This window comes from Gambusia affinis, linkage group LG19, assembly GCF_019740435.1.
Source record: "Gambusia affinis linkage group LG19, SWU_Gaff_1.0, whole genome shotgun sequence".
NCBI lineage: Eukaryota > Metazoa > Chordata > Actinopteri > Cyprinodontiformes > Poeciliidae > Gambusia > Gambusia affinis.
Genome location: NC_057886.1, coordinates 11052633 through 11075306, shown reverse-complemented (window position 1 = coordinate 11075306; position 22674 = coordinate 11052633). Strand labels below are relative to the sequence as shown.

The 22674-nt window shown below is 39.0% G+C and overlaps 1 protein-coding gene across 2 annotated transcripts in view; it reads left to right on the top strand.

Annotated features, from left to right (window-relative positions):
- Positions 1–22674, top strand: part of LOC122822449 (septin-9-like) — a 95520-nt gene that overhangs the window by 2470 nt on the left and 70376 nt on the right. Inside the window, exon 2 of one of the 2 annotated variants that reach the window (XM_044101131.1) lies at positions 8884–8937. In XM_044101131.1, coding sequence (XP_043957066.1) covers positions 8884–8937 — 54 coding nt within the window. Of the gene's footprint in view, positions 1–8883; positions 8938–14518; positions 14612–22674 lie in introns of those variants that run through there. The other variant, XM_044101134.1, reaches the window with a different exon arrangement.

Here is a 22674-nt window from a genome sequence, read left to right as displayed (position 1 = left end):
CAAGGCTGTGAATAATAGACTAATAAGATACTGGAACATGTGGACATGCATGTACAATGCTGTGGTTTCATTTTTATTCTGCACAGGGTTACGCTTGGAAAAAGCTCATTTGAAAATAGCAGTGAACCTGTGGGAGTACCACCGAATCACATGGGTTTTGGTGGTGAAACAGGAAAATGTTTTTTTTTTGGGGTAACAGATTAACCCAAGCATTTATAGGTATAGATCTGATGATTAACAAATCATCAAAAATCATCACAAAGTTTCCAAATTAATCACATGGAAAATAAATGTAAAAAAAAAAAAAAAAAATACCATTGGTGCTTTTAGTGTAATTTTGTTTTTAAAATTGAATTCTACTATTTAAAAAAAAAAACAAAAAAAACTTATAAAACCTACAATTGTTATGATATTTGTATTTAAAGGCACACCTTCAATACAATACACATTGGCTTTATCATTTTTAAGCCAACGTTATTGAGAGACATTGTGGAAGGTCCAAAGAGTGCAGAGCCCTAACCCCAACATTAACTTGGGCTCATCGGACCACCGCAAAGCTTCATGAGGGTAACCCCTTGCATTGCATTTAAAAAAGTTAATGGTTTGGCTTTAAAAGGAAAGTGAAGTAGTGAGAAAAAACCCACACAAAGATAATAATGGAAGCTCTAACCACTGCATACCTGAAACTCATATGCATTTTATTTCATGTGGTTGAAAAGACGATGTTTACATAACAAAATAACTAAAAGACATTATCTTATCGGTAGTTTGTTTTCACCTTATCCTGCACCGTGCCTTATCTTAACCTCAACTATTTATTACAAAACCTAAGATCTCGACCACAAATACTGAGAAGGTTGTAGAGAAGACATTCAGGTAGTGCAGGCACACAGAAGGACGGTAGTATTAAATGGCAATATTAAATAATGTTAGACTTTCTACTTCACATTTTTCTTTTAAATGATAAAATTGGTAAATATCGGAATAGGAACCAATCATGTTAGCGTAATTAGCAGTGAAAACAAAAGCAAAAATCTTCAATGTTTGTTTGACATGTTCATACAACCAAGTGTCTCCTGCAGCGTGAAGTTCCTCCGGCTGCAGGAGACCAACTATCTACATCTACGCTGTTTCCACTCTGCTTTGTGTTTGTTATCTGCTGTCAAGAATGGAGCTCTGTGACGCTGGCCGCTGCTTCTGGGGGTGTCAGCTGATAAAACAGGCGGCTAGTGTTGTACTGCTCGCCCGAGGCCTGGAGAAAGCCTGTAAAAAGATAATGGCAGAGCCAGAGAGGCTCTGATACGTGTGGACCAGCATTCAAATGCTTTTAGAGTAGATGTGAGTGTGTTTAAGTATTCCAGATGTTGTAGCTGTGCGCTGTTATCTCATTAGCACTTGTTGAAGCATTTCTTCATGGACAAATGAAAATCCTGTCGTGTTAAGTAGGGCCAAGAGCCACGGCTCAGGCAACAAATAGTAACTCAACTGTTTGGCAGGAACAGCCTTCTCCTGTCATGACAGGAGTAAATATTTTTATGTTCATAGAAATCAGTTGAAGTGCAAGCCACTTTTGGTGTCTGAGCATGTTGGAGTGACAAATATTTCCTGAACAACAAACAGTTGACAAATTCACGCAAACAAATGAGTGCTAACCTTTGGTCATTGTTGGTTCTACTTTTTTTTCACTTTATGTCTGATTACAAAAGTGTTTTAGTATTAAAGGTAGCCTGAGTAAATACAGACTGCATGTTTTAAATGAGGACTTCATTTATGGATGAAAAATCATTATACCCTAAAGCTAACAACTGCTTGTAAAGCCTTTGTGCGAGAATTGCCATCAAATGTTTGCCAAAACTGTAAGTGAATCTTGTTGGCCCTCTCTTCTTTGCAGAATTATTTTACTTCTGCACCATTGGAGGGTTTTCAAGCAGGAGTTGCGACTCGGCCGCTACAAACCCTTCATTTAACATTTTCTATGTCATTCAGAGATTATCTGCTGCATAACCCAAGTGTGCTTGAACTTAAGGTCACAGACAGCTGAACATTCATCTTCAGGATTTTCTGGTAGAAAGCAGAAGCTAAGGTTCCATCGATTATCAACGTCATCCATGTCCTGAAGCAGAAAAGCAGCCCAAGACCATCATTCTACCACCACTGTGTTTGACTGTAGGTATCATGTTCTCTGTCTGAAAAATTGTTTTAGTTTTATGTCAGATGGAAAAGGCACACCTTCTAAAGAGTCAACAGAATATTTTGACTTGTGTAACCTCCTGGATAAGTTGTTGATGCTCTCTTAAAGTGATTTTGGTAGGTTGGTCTCTCCTGAAATATTTTTACCGTTGCTCTCACTGTGGTTTGCTGGAGCTGTAGAAATTGCTTTGTTACTCCTTACAGACTGATAAACGTCCAGTGCAGTTCAAGGGTCAAAGTCGATGTCGTTATATCAAATTTATTTAGTATTTTTTTCTGAGCCTATTGCATTGCTTTTCGAGATCTTTAAGTCTACTTCATGTTGCCAGACAAGTTCTGTTTAGGTGAGATCTGGATTTCAGAACTAGAAATGCAGTTTATCACAGTTAATTCAGGTAATTACATGTTCACATGGATCCTGGCTGGTTTTGTAAATCATCAATTGAAAATGGCTTTATGTACTCAAGTTATTACTGTTTATGTCATGATATATAAATCACAAAAAAGGAGAGAAAAAAAATCTGTAAGTAATCTGTAAGAATACCTTCATGACACTTTAGGTATAGAGAAAACTCAGATTAATAATATGCTTCTTGGTGCACACCCTTACAGTGTGCAAACAAACTCTGCAACAGACGGTGGATCAGGCTGATGATGTTGCACGCTTCAGTGTTAAGGTGGAATGACAATGTTTGTTTAGCTGCTTCTTCTTAAATCCTCCATCCAAACATGGAAATCTGTGCAAATGTACAAATTCGTAAGCCTTTCTCAAAACCTGGGGTTGGCCTGAAGAGTTTAAATGCACGCCCTTGTTCAGTTGCTCACCTACGACTTACTGTAAGTGCATACTTCTCAGGGGAGGTCAAATCTCATAAAGCTCTATGAGGTATTTAACTGCCTCTCCTGGGTTTTAACAGCTTTACCTGATCCTTATCTAAAACAGTCCCATTGTTTTATGGACTGCAGCATCATCCTGGTTAATTACTCTTACAGACACTTCTTTTGGCAGACTAGGATGTGCCTTGTGCAGAGAACAGACAGATGTTGTGTGTTTGGTGGAGTGGTGCTGGTTTTCAGCGAGGTGGAAGTAGGAAGAGGTGTTGTCCATCTGTCGCTTTGGCGCCAGAACTCGGGAGGAGTGCGGTTCAAGGGTCAAAGTCGATGCCTTACCTAAACTGCTCATACATCCATGTCTCTGCATGAGTCGGGTACTGTGTGGGTGTGAAGGTGTGTTCTTCTTGCCTTACCTTGACGTTGGCCCTGCTGTGAAAGAACTCAAGGTCTTATCTGGGCCGCAACAAAAAACTATCTTGAAAAATTACCTTTGTGCCTTTTCATCTCCTGTCCTTCTTTTCATTCTTTCACTCCCCTCGTTTTTTCACAAATGCTCCCCCTCATTCAGTCCACAGAGTTGTGAAACATTGTTTGCAGCGTACCCTGAACGTGTGTAATGAGGGCCATAAAAACACAATGGAGAACGACTGAAAAGCAGGAAACAAGCTTAGTGACATTTAACCTTTTCGCATGCACAGGTTTAACTTGACAAATTATGACTGCAAGAAAATTGTCCACACCTACCCTTGTATAGATCATGCCAGAAATCCCGAGCTGCTCTGCAAGCAAACCACCCTATTGGGTTAGATTGAGAGAATTATTATGTTTTTTTAAATCTACTCTTGATAACCTTGAATAATTCCCCATTTCTTATGATTTTGGATGTATTTATTTATTTTGGAGCTCTGGAATCCTTTTGCATTTCTTTGTAAGCATGAAAATCCCAGCTAAAATCAATGGATTAGCCAGTGTTGTCAAGTAATTTCACATAATAGGGATTTTGGTCAATTTTTCCCAGTACAAACTTGATTTGTCCCTATTCCTAAACTGAAAACCAATGAAAACAAATAAAAAAAACCCCTAAAATTAAAAAGGCAAAAAGAAACTTTAAGAGTCAGAAAGTTTGCTGAAATGTACCTTAAATAAATTGCAAATGCACTAAACAAAACAGATCCTACACAATGATGAATTAGGATCAAATTTGCCACCTGTTGTGTCTATAATTTTAAAAAAGACCAACCAAGTTCCAAAATTTTGTTTAAATTATCCAGAAGATACATTGTTATGGTTGGACGTTGACATACAAATGCACTGATCCAAGTTTAATTTTTATTTATAATCCACACACAATCAAAAGGAAAATGAAAAATGCATAGAGTTGGAATCAATGCAAACAACCCCTCACCAGCAATCATTGACATATTCTTTAGCAAGTTAAAGTCTCTCTGAACCGTAAAACTGGTTCTTCAGTGAGCTCCAATTTGTGATCTGCTTGAGTCTTGGTGGTCCCTGGATTCATGGACATCTTAATGAATCTTCTTTCATTCAAGTGCCACAGTCAAGTTGAAACTTGGATACCATTTGTCCTTCTGGCAGGACGATGATCGTAAACACACTCCAGAACTGGATTTAACTTCTATCGTTTGCCTGTGTGGAGTGAGGAACATTTTTAGATACATTTAAAACTACATTTTCATTGAAGTTCAACTGTCTGTAAAAGCCCAAAATTAGTATGACAATGATCTCCATGATACGTGCATGTAAACGTCTCAGTGTTAGACAGTAAAGAGTCTGTTGAAGGCTGTAGGCAGAATGAGATAATTGACTGAAATGAATGCCTGTCATCATACATGAAATATCACTCTCTAGGTTTTAAAAGAATCAGTGTAGCTTTACTTCAGCAACTACAAGCTCCACTGATTTATGTGTTAATCGAAACGCTGCCTCACTCTAAATGGAAGGGTGTTCCCTTAACAAGGTCACGGGAGAAAAAGGGGAGGGATTAAAAGGGGGAAGATAAGATACTTCACCTCCTGTCTTCCTGCTCAAACACAAGCCATGTGGCCTCCTTGAGCAAACACAAAACTCTCAGCAGGTTGTGGAAAGGCACTGCATACTTTTTAAAGTTTTGTAAGCTATTCTGTCCTTTTTCACACATGTAGAAGAACAGACCCCCTTCAGGGAGTATAAGGTTGTATGTCCCTATATTCACAGGGAAATGTTTATAATATAAAGCAGTCTTTATATTTCAAACTTGGTGTAGTCTCCAGCTATTTCTTTTTCTTGTCATTTGACTCTTAATAACCAATCAGTTGATGCATTTGGGCATGCATGGTCCTGCGCTGAAGTAGTCATGGCAACACACAAACACAATCACATGTTGGTATTTCTACCCATATTAGGACTTTGCATTGGCTTCCATCAGTTTTAGTGATTGCATTTATGCCGAATCCAGACATTTTCAGTAACCTTAACCATTACTAGTCTATTCCTGACCCTAACCAAATCTAATTCCCACCGTACCTCTATACCCCTAACTCTCCACAGGGGGTCCGCGTTAGGACCAGGCTATAGATCCCTTAAGGTACATTGGTTTTCAAAATATTAGAAAATATGCCAGAAATTGTCCGAAATAGAAGCTAAACAAGTGCATAGCCACAAACATAGTACTATAGTTCTCCTTAAGCATCACAAATTACATTAATCAGCTGAGTCTTGGTGCAAACACAGAGATATTTTATGACTTGTATCATCCCTGAGAAGTGCAAATTATCTCTCAGTGTTATCACAAGTAAGTGTGTTGACCTCTGTTGCACGTAACTCTCTCATGAGAAAAGTATGACAAAAGAAGACTACAAAGTCTTCCAGAGGAAGTAAGGTTGTTGTTTCTGTGTGTGTGTGTGTGTGTGTGTGTGTCTGAGGCCTTGGACAAGACTGAGCAGGAGAAATAAGTTAATACTATAGACAGCCACAACACATTGCAGATGTTACTCCTGTGGCTTTAATCTAAACTCATTGAAATATTTGGAGCATGTTTGCTTTACTGTCATGAAAACCACACGTAATGTTGTACAGTTACAGCACTTCTACTTATAAAGGTGTTGCTACCACCCATTCTTCTGCATGTTTAACTTGAGCAGTTAGTCAGTATACGTTCAAGAAGGGCGTATGCTTGCGAGCCTGTTTATTTTTTATTTTTTTCAGGCTTTCTTCTCCCGTAGAAGACTTTATAGGTACAGACATGTTTTTAGCTGCAAGGCTTGACGGATTGGATGGACCACCTCTATATGCCTTTCACATTATGAGATTTATACAAACACACGGGATTGCTACTTATCTAAAAAGTGGAGCGTGCACTTGAGTCCATTTTTTGTAGAAACGCCTTTGCTGACAACTGCAGCTGCCAGTTTGATTTGGCGACGTCGACCAGCATTGCACACCTAGAAAATGTTGCCTATTCTCCTGTCCAAAAGAGCTGAAACAGTCAGACTGAATGAGGAGGGTTGGTTTTTAAGACCAGCAACAGATTCTACATAAGATTTAGATCTTGACTTTCATTCTCAAGTCTTTTCCAATCTACAACATATTTTCTTTCACAAATTTGTTCAGCCATATAAGACAACCTTTACAGTTCGTAAGATGAGCCTAAATGAAATGAATAGACAGACATTCTCTGCATCTGATTGTTAATTTGTAGATTAAATAGCAACATTTCTCAAAGGTAGCCACAGATGAAGCATGTTCTCAGAATACTTATATTGAACTTACAGTATAGACCAAAGGTTTGGACACACTTTCTAATTGAATTCAATGAGAAGGTGTGTCCAAATTTTTGGTCTGTACTGTATGTGATTATAACAAAACAGTTAGCACAAGTTATATTAGCACAACTTAATGTATTATACAGCACTTACATTTTACTCCATTAAAACTAAAAAGAAGCCATACAAGAAAAAGGAATTTGGCAAAAATGTTACTTAACTACTGAGCAACTGATCATAACATCTAAAAATAAATAACATGATTACATTCAGGCAGATGGAACAATTTTTCAAATTCATTTTTGAATTGGAAACTATTACTTATAGAAGGTGACGCATGTTGAAGCTGAGCAAAGTACTGCCAGTGCCCCAAAAGGTGCAAGCAGATAAAAAACAACAACATTAGAATACCAAAGTTTCTGTATGAATAGAAAGGCTCACTTTAGCATAAACTGTAGGTGTATGTCTGGGTCTGGTGTATTTTTGGTCAAAATGTGTTTATTGTTCAAAGTTATTGTTCGTTGAAGTTTCTTGCAGTAGGTAGAGTAGCCAGAAATTTTACTCAAGCAGGAGTAGTGATACATCAAAGTACATTTTGATATCTGCAGACATTTTTCTTCTCACGTGTAACTTTAAAATTTAACTTCTGAGTAAAAATTGAAACTTGGTGTCAGTTTTTTGCACTTCATAGCCATCAACATTAGGGTTAAAAGGCACAGATGCAGAACCTTGGATGGAGTGCACACTTTGTTAGTGTCAGTAGTTTAACAAAATGATCATCCTTAAGTCCCTAACAAGTCGCTTTATTCACATGTTCCAGTCACAGTAAGCAGTGACGCACTCAACTCCTCCACCTCAGGGAAGCCCATTTTTGCTTGTTATGAAACCTGGTGGAAAATAGAGCTTGCTGGTTTAATGAGCTGAGACTGAATGTGACCATCTGGTGAGTTGTGGTACAAGAAAGATTTCTGCGAAACTAAAAACAGGATGGGATGGCTGACTCATCAGCCAGAAGATGAACTTAGTTTGTCTAAGCAGCAGTCGGTACTGAAGGGACAGGAAGCAGAGAAGAGTGACAGGCAACCTGAAACATCTTTTCAGCATGTTATCTCCTGTTCCTGGAACAACAGAGTGAAGGTTGCCACAGATTTATGTCTTATGTTCGCATTAAAGACCGAAACACTTACAATGGTGTCAAAGTCCACTTTAGTATCATCATGCAATCAAACTTTCATGATCACTGAAATAGAAGCTCCATCAGAGTTCATTTTTAAAACAAGCACATTTTCTACAGGAATGATGTGCATCAAAGATGTTTGCCAATTCCTAGTTTTAGCCAGACATCATTCAGTGCTGTGAATTATGCAGATGATAAATATCAGCTTTTTGTTCAAATCTGATTCTCAAATATCCTCTGAAACTAAAGTGTTCCTCTGAAGCTCACACTTTTTGAAATGTGCCATGTTCAAGTCATTAAAGAAATAGTCAGATGGGTGTTATTAATTAAAAGTGTCAAGGTAGACATCAAAATCTATCAGTTAGAAATACGTGCATTAGCCTACAGAAACAGCTTGAAGGAGGGGCTTAGAGGAAGCAGCTATTGTGAGCTGACAGATTAAACTCTAAATTAAAAGAAACCACATTGAACCTTTTTGTAGAGACAACAGATTATCAAGCTCAGTGTTTCTTTGAACAAAAAAGCAATCTGACAAGGTAGCCTGAGGTGTACACTTCAAAGTTTTCCATCTTATATTACTCTAGTTATCTGGTTTGTTACTACAGGGGCTCACTAGGCCCCTCTGTTGGGGGTTATCTTGTAACCAGTGGCCTGCCAGTTCGAGCCCCTTCTCTGTCCATCCCAGTCCCCATTGCCATTATGTCTTTGGGCAGGATGCTTCACCTGCTTTGCTTCTGGCTCAGGAAACCTCTATCTATGTAGCTTACCACCATGAATGTGTGAAACACTTTGGAGTAATTGGATCTGAGAAAGTGCTGTAAAGTTCAAACAAATGCTAATTTAGTGAATTTTTTCTTGGATTCCCAAGGTAGATTTTCTTAACTTGTTCTGCTTGTTTTTTTTGTTTTTTTTTCTTTTCAGTGCGATCAGCCAGCGCTCGAACGAGAAGAACAGAAAGAGAAATCACTAGCCCCAGTAAGTAGACTGCGCCTCTGTTTTTTTATTTTTTATTTGTTTTTATTGTTTTGTTTTTTATACATTCATCATGCATAACTCCATTTTTACATTTCTTTAATGTACATGCTCATCGATCATTCAGGTGTTCAGACTTTGTGGAAGTTTTACATGCTAAAAATAAAACAGGGATTTTATTTATTTTGTTTTGATCCGTCAAGTGTGACAAGAAGTCAGATGCACAAGAAATAAATGAATAAATAAAACACTAACAAAACTAAATACATAAACTAACCTGAATAAATAGTTGATAAAAACAGGTGTTACTTAAATTAACCAAAAAACCTGTAAATAAATAAATAAATATAAGCATGCTAGAAAAATCAATAAGCAATTAAAGAAACTTAGAGTTGAGATTTTAAACATTAATATTCTACAATAAACCAAGACAGCTTTCATTTCCTCTGGAGTTTTAAAATTGTTTTCGTGCCTTTTGTCTGAACAGCCTTGGCTATCACTGTATTAAATGTGAATCTTTCTGTTTCTTAGACAACATAAATGAATGACAGATCTAGTTGTCGCTTCCTACACAGCAACAAGTGGTCCCGGAAATTCCATGTTGTTACACAACTTGAAGTTAGTGCTGTCATTAGCCACTTATTTATGATGCACATTTAGTTTCAAGTGTACAGAAATTAGTTTTGATAACCTCCAATGCCGAGGGCAGACTCCTTCCTGTCCAGATAACAGCTGATAGTGGGGGAGCAGCAGGGAACTGATGCACTGATAAAGGCAAAAGTCAAAGATCAGACAACATTCTTGTTACCTTGGAGTTAACTTAGGTTTATTTTTAAATGTTTTTTGCTTGCACTGTGTTGCGTGTTGTTGACACGCAACACAAATTTAAAAGACACTTAAGTGCTGAATGCACAAACAAGAAAACACAACTATCACATTTACATCAGAGCATTCAGGTGTTGGTTTAACTGTGTTGCAGGTTATCTGAGATGTAGTGAGCAAAAAAAAAAAAAAATATCTCACCATGTGATTTTCAGGTGTGCTTTTGTCAGAGGACTTTCACAATATTAGAAGCATACAAGCTGAATCTTGCAGCTGAAGGCTCTGTAAATTGTTTGCAGCGTGTGGGACAGCAGCCCTCACGAAAGCTGAATTGTAAAATGACCCTCAGGATGTAACACAGAGGGAAAACGACAAAGGATTAGGGTAAAAACAGAGGCTGTTTAACTTATTCTGGTGGTTGCATATGTTGTCTGCTTATGTTTGGCATTTATTCTTTTTCAGCGCCTTATTGTTGAAAAATATTGAGCGATATCAATTATTTGCACAATTTGACTGTGGCACAAGCACTCACAGAAAAAAAAAGTTATTTACAACAAGAATAAGTTTTCTTTTGCTCTTAGGTGTGCCTTTTTGATTTTTTTTTTTTCACCATGGAGCACAATGTGTAAAGAAAGGGCGGCTAATGACTGTGAAGCTTGTATTTGATTTAATACCTTTGCGCAAACACCAGGTGCATAAATATCTCTTCAGTTCCTAATTGTTCTGACATGTTTCCTAGAAAAAGTTCAGTTATTTTACATAGAGGGCTACTTCAGCTGTCTCTGGGTCAGAGAGTGATAAGAGGTTGGGAGCAAACGAATGGGGTTTTCCCAATTGCTTAAGAACCATTACTCGCTGAAGTTATGTCAAGGTTTCATGTGTTTGAAAGTACATAAATGGGCATGCTTTACCCCGATATGACTGAAAACCACTCCGAGACTTTGGAGGTGAAGTAAATTTGCTTTAGCACACATGTATGCACAACCTTACACATAAGTTGCTAGAAAGTGCTTAGAGGTGTGGATAAAGTCCTCACTGACAGCAGACTTCCCTGACGTAGCGGCATTTACCACTATCCATGTATGTGTGTGTGTGTTTCTGTGGGATGGCTGGCATGGTTTAGGGAGATGCCCATATGCAAAGCATGTGCTAGCGAGTTACGAGCCCACAAGCATGTTTTTGTTAATATTCATAACTGCAGTCACAAATAGAGTATATTCACATGCAGCCCTGCCCAACAGCTGTGATGATAACTTTCATCTCGGAGTTGGTAGATCACAATAAGTCGAACATAAACACAAGTGAAAACTGAATGGAATGTTTTATTTGAAAACAGAAGGTTCTGTTTGAATTAAAAAGTTACATTTATAGCTGAATAAATGTAAAAAAATTTATATGTCTGGTAAAAATGTGTAGCCCTGCAGGCTGATGGAGATGGAGGTTACTTTCAAATAGTGATAAAATTTTAATTGAAAAACAGAAATGAAGGAGATTTTTCAGTTGAAACAATAAGCCTAGTGTTGTGATCTCCACATTTAGATTACATACCAACACTGTGCTGCCATATAGTCCATAATTTACAGTACTGTGTCTTGAGTCATCCCTCATTTCCTCATAATTTGCTTCCAAGGAGTGAGACCTCCTCGTGCTCTCTTAGTGTTCTTGAGCAACGTTTCCTCCATGTTTTTTTCTTTCTTCACTTTTTTTTTTCTACTTTTCTTTCCGGTACTTGACCAATTTCAGAGGAATGTTTAGTTGGTTGTTAGGGCACTTAACCCTGACCAATAAATCATTCAAACAAAGAAAGGCTCCTGAACTACATGTCTACACAAAGCAGACGACTTAACGCACTGTTGGGTCTCTGACTTGGGTTTCATTGGCATGCAAATGTACACCGCTTAAAGTAAACAACGCATTAACATCACCTTTCTGTGCATCTCTCAGAGCACATGATGGGATTTTCAGCCACCTCAGGCAGTTTCATTTGTTAAATTAAAAATAATTGTGGCATGAGCATTGCAGCATAAAAATACAGCACATAATGCTGCAGGCATTTATACAAGTGATACTCAAATATCACATTTAGCAATATTTCTTAAACTCATGCTATGCCATACAGAAGCTCTGTCTGCACTGATAAAGATGATAAAGATGGCTCAAATATCTGATGGGATGACCTGTTGTGAAGTGGGAGCTCCTGTAGACTGACCACTGAGGACTAAATGTTCAGCCCAGATGGTCAGTTGATTATTAGACATGGAAAAGAGATAGGAATGTGGAAAAAATGCCAGAAGTAATTTACCCACTCCTGGCACCGACACCGACCTCAGTTTTAAATCCTTCATCTCAGTGCACACACATGCTATACCAAGTCATAAGCAACACATATGAACACTTTATGTTTTAAAGAATTTGCTTTATTTTATTATGGTGACTGTACATTTCAACTTATATGTATAAGGAATGTCCCAAAGACAGCGCCTATTACTGTGGCTTCTATAAAAAGAAAATTGCAAAGATCATACAACCTCAAATTTGAATTTAGCACCAACCGGAGTATTTCCAACAACAACAAAAAACCTTTCACCGAAAAACATGACTCATGGTAGATGATCACCTAAGAGAGCATGAATCTCTCAGTTCCTCTTTTTATATGTTTTTTTTCCCCTATGTCTTAAATCTTGATTCATGTTTTTTTGCTTTGTTGATCTGAGCAGACATATTTGCTTTTTGTATCTGCTATGGGCAGATCAAAAAGTAAATCAGAAGGTGAGTCAGTCCAAGTTCAAATGAAAACTGAAAGTCCTTAATAAAACTTGGAGAATTATTAATCAAGGTTACTGTAATGATTACAAGTCTGGTGCTGCAGAAGAAATATTAAGACTATGTCCTTTTGCATCACCACAATTCCATACTTTGACCATTAGAGGGTGCTAATGTACCTTATTTCCATTTTTCACAAAGCAGGCCACTGAAGTTAGCTTTCTGATCCTGAACATATCATGAAAGGCAAACGGACAACAAAAATGACCATAGAAACACACCAAAGCCACCAAATGTTTTTGTTTATTTTACTCTAGCTACTTGTCATACTGAGACACTGTAAAATAAAAACAATAATATTAGCAATAAAACATTAAGAGCAGGAAGAGTCATTCAGAGATCAGGTCCTGCAGTCGTTTGCTTGAAGTAAAAGGAGGAACATAAAAAAGAAGCTATTTTCCCCAAGTTTTGGATGTATGAAGGGACAAAGTGTGATGGTGAGTAAATGGTTTACATCTTGTGATGAATTTCAGTGCCCCGTGATAAAAAAAACCACCCAACATCATATGGTGGTTGTTGACACCTCAGTGCAATTTCTCTCTGCTATTTGCTTGTCTGAAAAGCGCTGCACAAAAAGGACTGATGGATTCATTTTGGGGAAAATGACATCTACAGAAAGCTTTTACAAGCAGTGTCTTGCAAAACTATTTGTACCGCTGGACACAATAACATTTTGTCCTGTTATTACCTTGGAAGTGTTTTAATAGATTTTGTTGTGTCAGACCAATAAAAAAAAAATGGATAAAAATAAAGTGAAATTGATGCTTGGTTTTTACATTTATTTTCTCTGTTAGTCTTTCAACATGCAATATGCTTTTCCTTCGTTTCGCCTAAATTCCCTCTGAATTTATGGCAGAAGTCGTCAAATTGATAAGGAGAATGCATCTGTGTTTAATTTATTAACATTATAACTACAACTCTTTGGCTATTTGGGGTCACCAACGTACAGATTTTCTCTTTAACTAACCACACTCGTTAAATCTCAGCTAATTGTCTTAATCTGAAGAAATGCTATGCAGAAAAATCCCTCAGAATGAAAGTAGAAACAGAGTTCTCCTACAAACATGCAGCCCAATACAGGTCAGTGGATTGGTGAGGGTTGCACAAGCCAGCAGACTGACATGTCTAAGTGTGTCTGAGCTCTCTATCAGAGCTCAGACGCTTACCATGTGACCTCTGACCCCATGCACAGCTTGAGGGACGTGCCAACAGTCAGAGGTCATCTCAGTTTCCTGAACACACATTTTGGAGCGAGGGCTGATGCTTCATCACACTTTAAATCTCTCACGCTCTCTCTCTCTCATTTCTTTCATTGTTGCTGGTAATATGGAAATGCTTTCTCTTCTGTGTTGACTCGTCAAACATTTCAAGGAAGTTTTTTTTTTTGTCTCTTTTTCAGTCATTACTTTTTGCCCTTTTCTATCTGACTCCAATATTATTTCAGCAGGCTATCATCTTCCATGACAGAGCTGTATCTATGCCACTGTGAGGAAACTCAGACATGTTTTTGGATTTGATAGGATTACAGTTGGTATCAAATGAAGCACAGCTCTCCAACACGAGGAGCTGAAGAGCTTTTTTTTCCTGCCACTTATTTTCACCCAGCTAGAGCCCATCCATGTCACATGGCAGAGCTAATGGTTTCTATTTTCAACGTACAATGAAGCTTCAGTCTTGTGGAGAGATTTTTTGTACATAAGGAGAGGAAAGAGAAAGAAGAGTCTGCAAATGCAACATATGATCAGCACATGGGGATGTCGTAATTCTGAATTCATTAGCGGGGAAGGAAACAAAGCCAGGAGAGGGAGGGAGAACCAAGAGCCTGAAAGGAAAGAGAGAGTGAGTGAGAGGAGGAGGAAGAGGAACCCAGCGAGGGAAGGAGAGAGGGAGCGATTGACGGGAGAGGACAGGAGAGGAGGGAAGTCTAAAAAAAAGTTGGGAGGGAAGGGGGGGAGAGAGAGGAGTGAAAGAGCAGACACTACATGTGGCTGTGGAGGGAGCGATCCCGTCATGGAGGGGGACAAATTCTCAGGTAAGACAAACTCCAGAAGCTCTCAGCTGAGAGGAGCTCAACTTCTCCCCTCTGTGCAGTTAGATCTGCTCCTTTTCTGCGACCGAGACACTTTTCTGCTGGCGTCTGTTTTCCCCCCACTGTGGTATTTTCCACTTGCTCATTCTGGCCTGTTTGCTGACTGCATGCTTTTTGGGGGATTTGGAGCTGGAAGCTCTGCAGAGCTTTTGTAGCAGCTTTGGCTACAGCTGCCAGATTTGCAACCTTTTCTGTCTTTTCTGTCTCCCTTGGAATATCCTTTGCGGATAGCCTACTATTATTTTTTCCTCCTTATCACCACATCCTGACACTTTTCCATTAAATTTTAGAAAATGTAACTCTGCCGAAGTGACACAAAATGTCATTTCTATCCAGACATGTCTGCTTCTCCCTCGTTCTTCCTTGGTGTGAAAACAGGAAAGAGCTCTGTTTGAACAGTACTACTCTTGTCCCATGTGGCTTTTTAACCTACTTTGGCACTTTGGCCCCTTTGGTCAGACTCTCCTTTAGTTAACGGGACAGAGAGTCCCAAAGCGGCAAATAAAAGCTCTGACTTTGAACTGAAACCTTTTAGAAATATTTGTCAATGTTTATATGGGTGTGTGTGCGTGTGTGTGTGTATGTGTTATTATGTGTGATCCCTCTGCCATCAGGGAGGTTGTATGCGTGACCTAACAGCTTGCCACACCTTCAGGTTGTGTGAAATGTGGCCCCTTGTTTCCATGTACTTTCTCCAAGGGTTTGCAGCAAGTCATTACAGTTTTATGTATGTTTCCCACAGGCTTTAACTGTTAACTACGGCATTACTGTGTTTATATTTTCCAACATATAACGTACAAGGTTTTCTGGCAAGGTGGCGTCTTTGTGTATTTTCAATAATTCAGAAATAAAACAGTGCTCTGGTTCATTTATATTGAGCCTCTTTGAGCTGCAGGCAGCACAAGTCCTTTTGACACACGTCTGCCATGTCCTACCACCATATTTCTCCCGTACCCTATAATTTCTTTTGTTTTCTTAGAAAAGTAAGGCAAGGCATGAGTTTTCACTGTAATTTTGAGGGATAGAGGTCAGGACATCCTGCCTGCTGTTCCTTGAGTCCCTTTGCTGTTTAATACTGAGGTACAATGTCGCAACCAAAATGGTCGAGACGTCAAGGATGCAGTGAGAACATGAGGAATCTACTGTGCGAGTGATGGGCATCAGTGAAACCCGTCTGTGGGAACATTTGTCATGACTTTAGGGCGGCAGACAGAGGGGTGAGAGTAAAGGAGGAGGGAATGCAGAGCGCGTTAAGAACAGGTGTTGTAATCCTGGACGTGCTGCTGTGGGGAAGTACTTTTGCACCTCTGCTATGTAATGCTCAGCACTGAATACTTTGTCTGTTATCCATGTGAGGAGTTCAAAGGATGTGTCTATTATGCAACTAAGTCTGTGGCATTACAGGAAGCTAACACACTACCTTCATGGTAACCTCTTTCTGTTTCGGAGAAACCATTCTATATGTTCTGCTTCAGGAACGGTGAACCAGTGATCGCTTTCATTCTACACCACAAGATCCGCCGTATCGAAAATGATTTTCAATACGTTTGACTATCGAAAATCGATAGCCAAACGTATCGATTTTTTATAATCAGTTTATTTACTAAATTTTTAGTTGCTAGTAACATTCATTACACAGCTGTAGCTCAGCTGATGTAAGTAAGTGATCTCAAATCCTTTGCAGCCTCTAATAGTGCTCTTCCTCGATGATCCTGTATTCAACTTCCTCTGTCTCCCCATGACGTTCTCTGACTAGTTTTCATTTTTATTATATAAAAAATAATAATTTCACGGCATGATGCGGCCTTCTCCAAGTTTTGTCTTGAGGATGGTGTGCTCAAATCCAGGTTGCTGGATTTATATTAAATTACACACCGGAGGATTATGTTTATGGCTTACTCGACTTATCAGGGCAAGTTCAATGCATTGGATTTTATTCAGGGGTAGCAGAAAAGAGGACCTGTGCAGCTAAGTGTTATTTTCCTCAGACATCACAGTTCTGCACTGCCACTGCAGAGATTCCCCACAAATTACAGTAAATCTGTGAAAATGAAAGGAACAGTCTTATGAACGTTTTAGAAACAGTTTTTTGTTTATCAAGAAACAGGGCATCAAAGCAGATTTTACAAATGTTGAATAGACTGAGCTTATTGTAAGGGGCTGTTTTTAATTACAAATGAACAATAGCTTTCCCCCTCTAATCTTTGGAAAATACAAAATTAAAAATTTCAACAAATCTAAGAACAACTGGCTATATTTGACACATTTTGTCAGCTGTTTCAAGAAAAAAAATGTTTGTAGCTCTGTGTTGGTTTTTACATGTTTTTCCTTTTATTTTCCACACTATTTGGATGCGTTATTGGTGGCTCTCCCTGCTATCTGCCTCAGCCAAATCAATTCTCCTCATACTAATCGGTTATGCTCCTTCCTCGTTGTGTCCAAACCTGCTTGCAAGACTTCATTGGTTTCCTGTGCGTGCTTTTTTTCCAACATGATTCAACAGTGATTGTGTTTCTCAGTGGAAAACACTCAGCAGAAACCCCAGTGAGTGCGAAGTGAAGATGAAGGGGCTGACGTGTCTCGTTAATTTCCAGTCCCATGTGGTCAGCTGATGATCACCTCATATGACACAGACACAGTCAGAGTCTCCTCCAAATATCAGAGTTATGACGGTTCGAGCAGCTGCAAAGCTTCACAAATTCACTGAGAGTAAATAAACGAAAACATTTTTTTGCAATATATTTTTCACCCAGCAGGTGGAGGTGCAGAGTTCATCAAGTCAACTGTATCTGCGTTGCTCTTTGCAAAGCAGCCCTTTTTACTACCTGAAATATTTTGACAAAATGTTAAGATTTACTTTGCTGTCCTGGGCATAAATTGTTTTAGGATTTTTTTTTTTCTTTTTTGGTTGATTTTCAATTCATGATGAATAGACCAGTGTGCATCTGTATTGGCGAGACCAAGCATGGTCTCGCCAATACAAAATGTTGGCTTCGTTGTTATTGACACTGCTGTTACCCGTGAGAGAAAAGGGGGAAGACGATGGTGGGAGAAAGTAAGGCCAACTGGGATTTATCTCTGGTCATGGACAGCTGTGCTCAGTTTTCCATCCCAGCCTACGCTTGAGATGCACACGATCAGGGCTGCGCCATGTGTGTGGCTGTGTCACAAATATGCAAATAAAACAATGGAGCAAAATGCTGTTGAATGATATGCCATTGTGTGTGTGTGTGCGCGTGTGTGCATGCATCATAGTCACACAGTTTTCCGACAGGTGTTCCCGTTCGATAAAACCGTGCCGGGTGCTGATGCTTAACATTTGGTTTTGGGCAGCTGCTGCTGTCCTCACAGCTGTGGCTGTACTTTAGATAAAGCTGCTTGACCATGTGGGTAAGGCCTCCAGGGAGAAGGGGGGCAGGGAGGGAGTCAGTGTGCATGTGGAGGTTTCTGCTGTGGTGCAGTAGAGCTCATTCAAGGTTCTTCTGCCATTACATCTTCAGGAAATAAATCCCTGTACATTGCATGTGTAACATAACTGTTTCCCGTGTCAGACGTTGCAGATTCTCACCGGTTATCTCTGGAGTTCATTTCCCACATCCAGCTGCACACTGCTGCACTGAATTAAAAGTCAGCTATTTCTCTTCTGGGGTTTAAACTGGCCGTGCTGCTTCTCTCATTAGTCATGCTCGCTCTCTGTGTGTGATTCTCACAGCAGGCACATACTCTCTCTGCAGGGGTTCAGTGTCACCACACATCTTCTGTTCTCTTTTAATACCTCCTACTTCCCTTTTTGCACCTGGGGAGACATCTATACACCTTTTTCCAGAGATTCTTCCTGCCTTACTCATCCCCGACCCCCCTTGTCGGGTCTACGTATTATGGTGGTTACCATGTGAACTGAGATAACAGCGGGGCCAAATCCAATTTATGCATGCATCTGCATATAAGCAGATATAAGTAATGTGCTCACCACCATTCATGGTTTTTACCGACTCCAGATGGGTCCGCTTGGTAAAGAATGACTCATGGGTGAGTTTTCCGTTTCGAGGCCAACAAAGCTTTTGTTGTTTTTGGATGAACACAGCAGGAAGCCGGAGTTTCCTCTGTTGCTGGCGCTGCTTACGTTAAAAATAACAACCACTGCCCAAAAATGAAATCAAACTCACATGATCATAAAACTGAGAATAATGGCTTGGGAAAAAAGACTCATAATGTAGTTATTAATTACTATAACAAGACAAAAATCCAATTAAGATTGTAAACATGTGGGTTTACAATTTTAAGCTTTAAGCATTCGCATTCCTCTTCGTGCTGAGGTGTAGCTATAGCTTAACAAGTCAGTGATGCGATTTTTACATCAACAAAAGGACGTTTTTATAGAGTACATAAAGCCCAGCCTCCTAAAACAAATATCCTTTCTGGAGCTTAATAAAAACTCAATCATCATGAAACAGAAAGGCCTTGTTGGTACTAGCGCCATGTTAATTAAATTTGCATGCATCTTATGAGTAGATCAGCAAACTGATAATTGGTTGTAATTTACTGTAGAACAAACTGAGCTACAACACAAAGATTAAACTCATTGTGTCACATTGTATCTATGTTAACACAATAATCCAACTGTGAAGCTTATTCTTTGTACTTTTAGAAAGTACACTTGCCACTTAAAACATTATCTGATGCTAAATTAGCAGCATTAAATAAGTAAACATTAGCAGTGAATGTGGAGAAGTAAAAATAAACTACAAAACATAAACGTGGCACTGAAGGGTTGTGAGATAAAAATAAAGAAGTCCTCCAGGAAGTTCATTAGCAAATGTGAAAACCTCTGACTTTGTTTAGTGATTGTGGTATTTTCATCAGCTAGGTGGAGATACCACTATATTTTTATATATATTTCTCATTAGGAGTAAAAGTTGACTGGAGTCTGTCAAATTCTCCTGGGCCTCCGCTGCTTTTCCTTTTCCTACATGTTTCTGTTCTCTGTCTGCTAAAATGCTTAGCAACATGTGGATTTCTTTCAACAATGTCAATTATGCACTGGACTGGACATGCGCGTGACAATATTTAGTGTTTTATTTGCAAATACAGTTGTATAACATGCATCTTTCTTCTTGCTCTTCACAATTGCATGCTACTTTTCCAGTCTATTGTAAGATACTGCATCCCAATGCGACACAATTTAAATTGCAAGTGCCACGTGGCAAAATGAAGATGATTCCTGTGACCAACAGTTTTATGCATTTTGCCACATTTGCATCTATATTTTGAAAAGAAACAGATTTTTGCAGCCATAGTTTGCAAGAGGTCTTTTTAATGGCACAGACAAGACTACTAGGGAGGTAACCACATTGCCTCTAGGCATTTGGTTTTCATTTGTGTGCCACTGCTTATGTTTATGTCTCTGGAGATTAACTGTTGACATTTGTAATTTGTTGCCCTGGCATTGCCCTAACAACTGCCACAGTAGTCTGGCATCTGTTTATAGAAGTTATCCTCTTCTCTGCCCTCTCTGACTCCTCATTTTTCACCTCCTGGAAAGCCAAGGGCCTCTTTGGGGTGTTGGTGGCTCTCTGAGTTACATTAAGCAGCAGGCGGCTGTCTCTGTCTCTCATCTTCTATATGCTGCTGTGCAACCTGACACCAGCAGCTGCCTATCTGAGGACATTATAAAACAATATACCTCCCCACTTTTAAATTAATATCAGGATAAATTCAAGATTTTGATTCAAAACTGAATTATAATGCAGATGCCGTGGATCACGTCATGCCATGAATGCAATTCATTCACGCAGCGATATGAATGAAGGTCCTTTCTAGGAGATAAACATCCCGCTTCTCTCCTGCTGTGACAGTTGTTACAGAATATTGGATTGGAGCTCTGTGGGCTTGTTTGGGCTTGTGAGGATGTGTAGCAGAGATAGATCCAAATAGTTCTGAATGAGTGTGCACATCTCCTGATTTATTTGTGGTGTCAAACCCGGTGGTTGGATGTAAGGAAGTGTTTCGATTTGGTTTTACGATGGACCACACAGGGGGACTACTGCAGTCAACAGACTGAGGGTAACTCTGGAGGAGCAGCAGAGATCCACAACTCAGGTAGAATAAACTGCTGATATGATAACTGTTAGTCATGTACTCTACAAATCGGATCTTTAGGAAGCAAGAAAAAAAGTTATAGTTGAAACTGAATGAAATTTGCCGTTTTCATGAAGCGAGACAAGAACTTAGTCTGTCCTGCATGAGAAATGCTCTGCAGCAAACTAGCAGTCCAAATCAGCCTGGATGGATGGATGACTGGACCAATCAAATGGATTGGGAAATGGGAAAACTGGGCAAAACTGATGGTAAAATTGATTGAAAATTGATGACAAGACAATTCTTGAAGAAAACTTGTTTGAGACTGCCAAATATTTTAGACTGTGACTGAGATTCACCATCCAGAAGAACATAAAACCACAGTCATCTAAAATTTACTGAGAAACTGTAGCTTGACTTTACTGTACATGTTCATAGAAATTTTCACCAATTCTGAGAAAACTGTTCAAAAAAGGCCCAATATTTCAGTTTAGGTCTAGGTGTGATCCAAACATACCTTACACATCTTCACCTACTTCCAATGTGTTTGGAGAGGGCCAAAAATCCAGTGTGGTGAAATCTCCAGTAACAACAGAAATACTGAGGAAACAACTTTACTAACAGACAATATGCTGAAACGTGTTGGTACGTTAAGAACTTTGGGTTCTCAGAGCTTCAAGTGTTGCTGGATCCTTTAGTTGTGTAAAAATGGCGTAGAGACTTGGGGCGTCCTTTTGCTTCTACTTTTAAAATATGCAGAACTTCACGTTTGACTATTACATAAAAGTCCTAGTCGTATGAATCAATGTTTGTAGATTGAACAAAGTTGAAGAAGTTTGGTAACCGTCTGATGTGTGTTTGCGTGTGTTTGTGGCATGGTGATGGAATCTCACACACGTGTTTGTCAGGATGTGCTGTTTGGGTCGAGGGTGTGTCTGGACCAACATTCTCCTCATGTTTCCATCTTCAGCTATTTGCAGATTGAATAACAGTACAGCAGTGACACAGCTACCATTCACACTGTGGGTCACAACTGGGGGTTGACATATTAGTACAACACTGACCTCTGGTGGAGGAAGTTAGGTTTTGTGAGTGAAGGGGAACATTAACTACAGATGCTACAGATAGTTTTCCATCTGAATAGAGAGATATGGCAGCATTATGGGAATGCCTGTAATCTTAAAGGATGAAAGACTCAACTTTCCTGTGCTATCTGTGTTAGCCAGATGTGGCCACTGATGATAACAACTTTTTTTCTTTTTCTTTTTCTTTTTGTAGATGTAATTCTTTGCTCAGTTCAGTTCCAGTTAAATCAATGTAGTGTAACTTGAATCTAATGTCTAAATGTTGTAGTGGAGTAAATACTTACTCAGAATCAGCGTTCTGGTTTGTGTGCTTGTGGTCCGAAGTGAACAAAATGCGCAAACTCTGATACCAAAGTAAGCAGCACGCTCGCTGTGAGTTCAAGACACTGAAAATCTTAAGTAAACACAGATAAATCTTAAGGATGAGTGCAACTATTGCAAGGACTGTTAACCCATACCGCTCCATTAGAATGCAATAAATTAACTGCAGCTTAAACCCAAATTATATGTAAAAAAAATATTTGTCTCAATTTCTTTTAATACTCAAAGTGCTGTTTCTATTCTTACATGAGATGTCGGGAATGCTTTTACTTAAAACTTACAGCTCCAGCACATTTATTGGCTTCCATAATAACCTTTAAAATAAAAAAAAAAAAAAAAAAAAATTGTGTTGCAGAAACCGTCATTAATATAATAGAACAGAACTGAATTATTTTTTATTCAAAACACCGTGGCATACAGCAAGTCCATGTACTCCAAAAGGTTTAATAATACATTCAGGATAGAAACAGTCCCACAGCATCACAGATCCTCCACCGTGCTTTCCATATATTAATCCTGGAT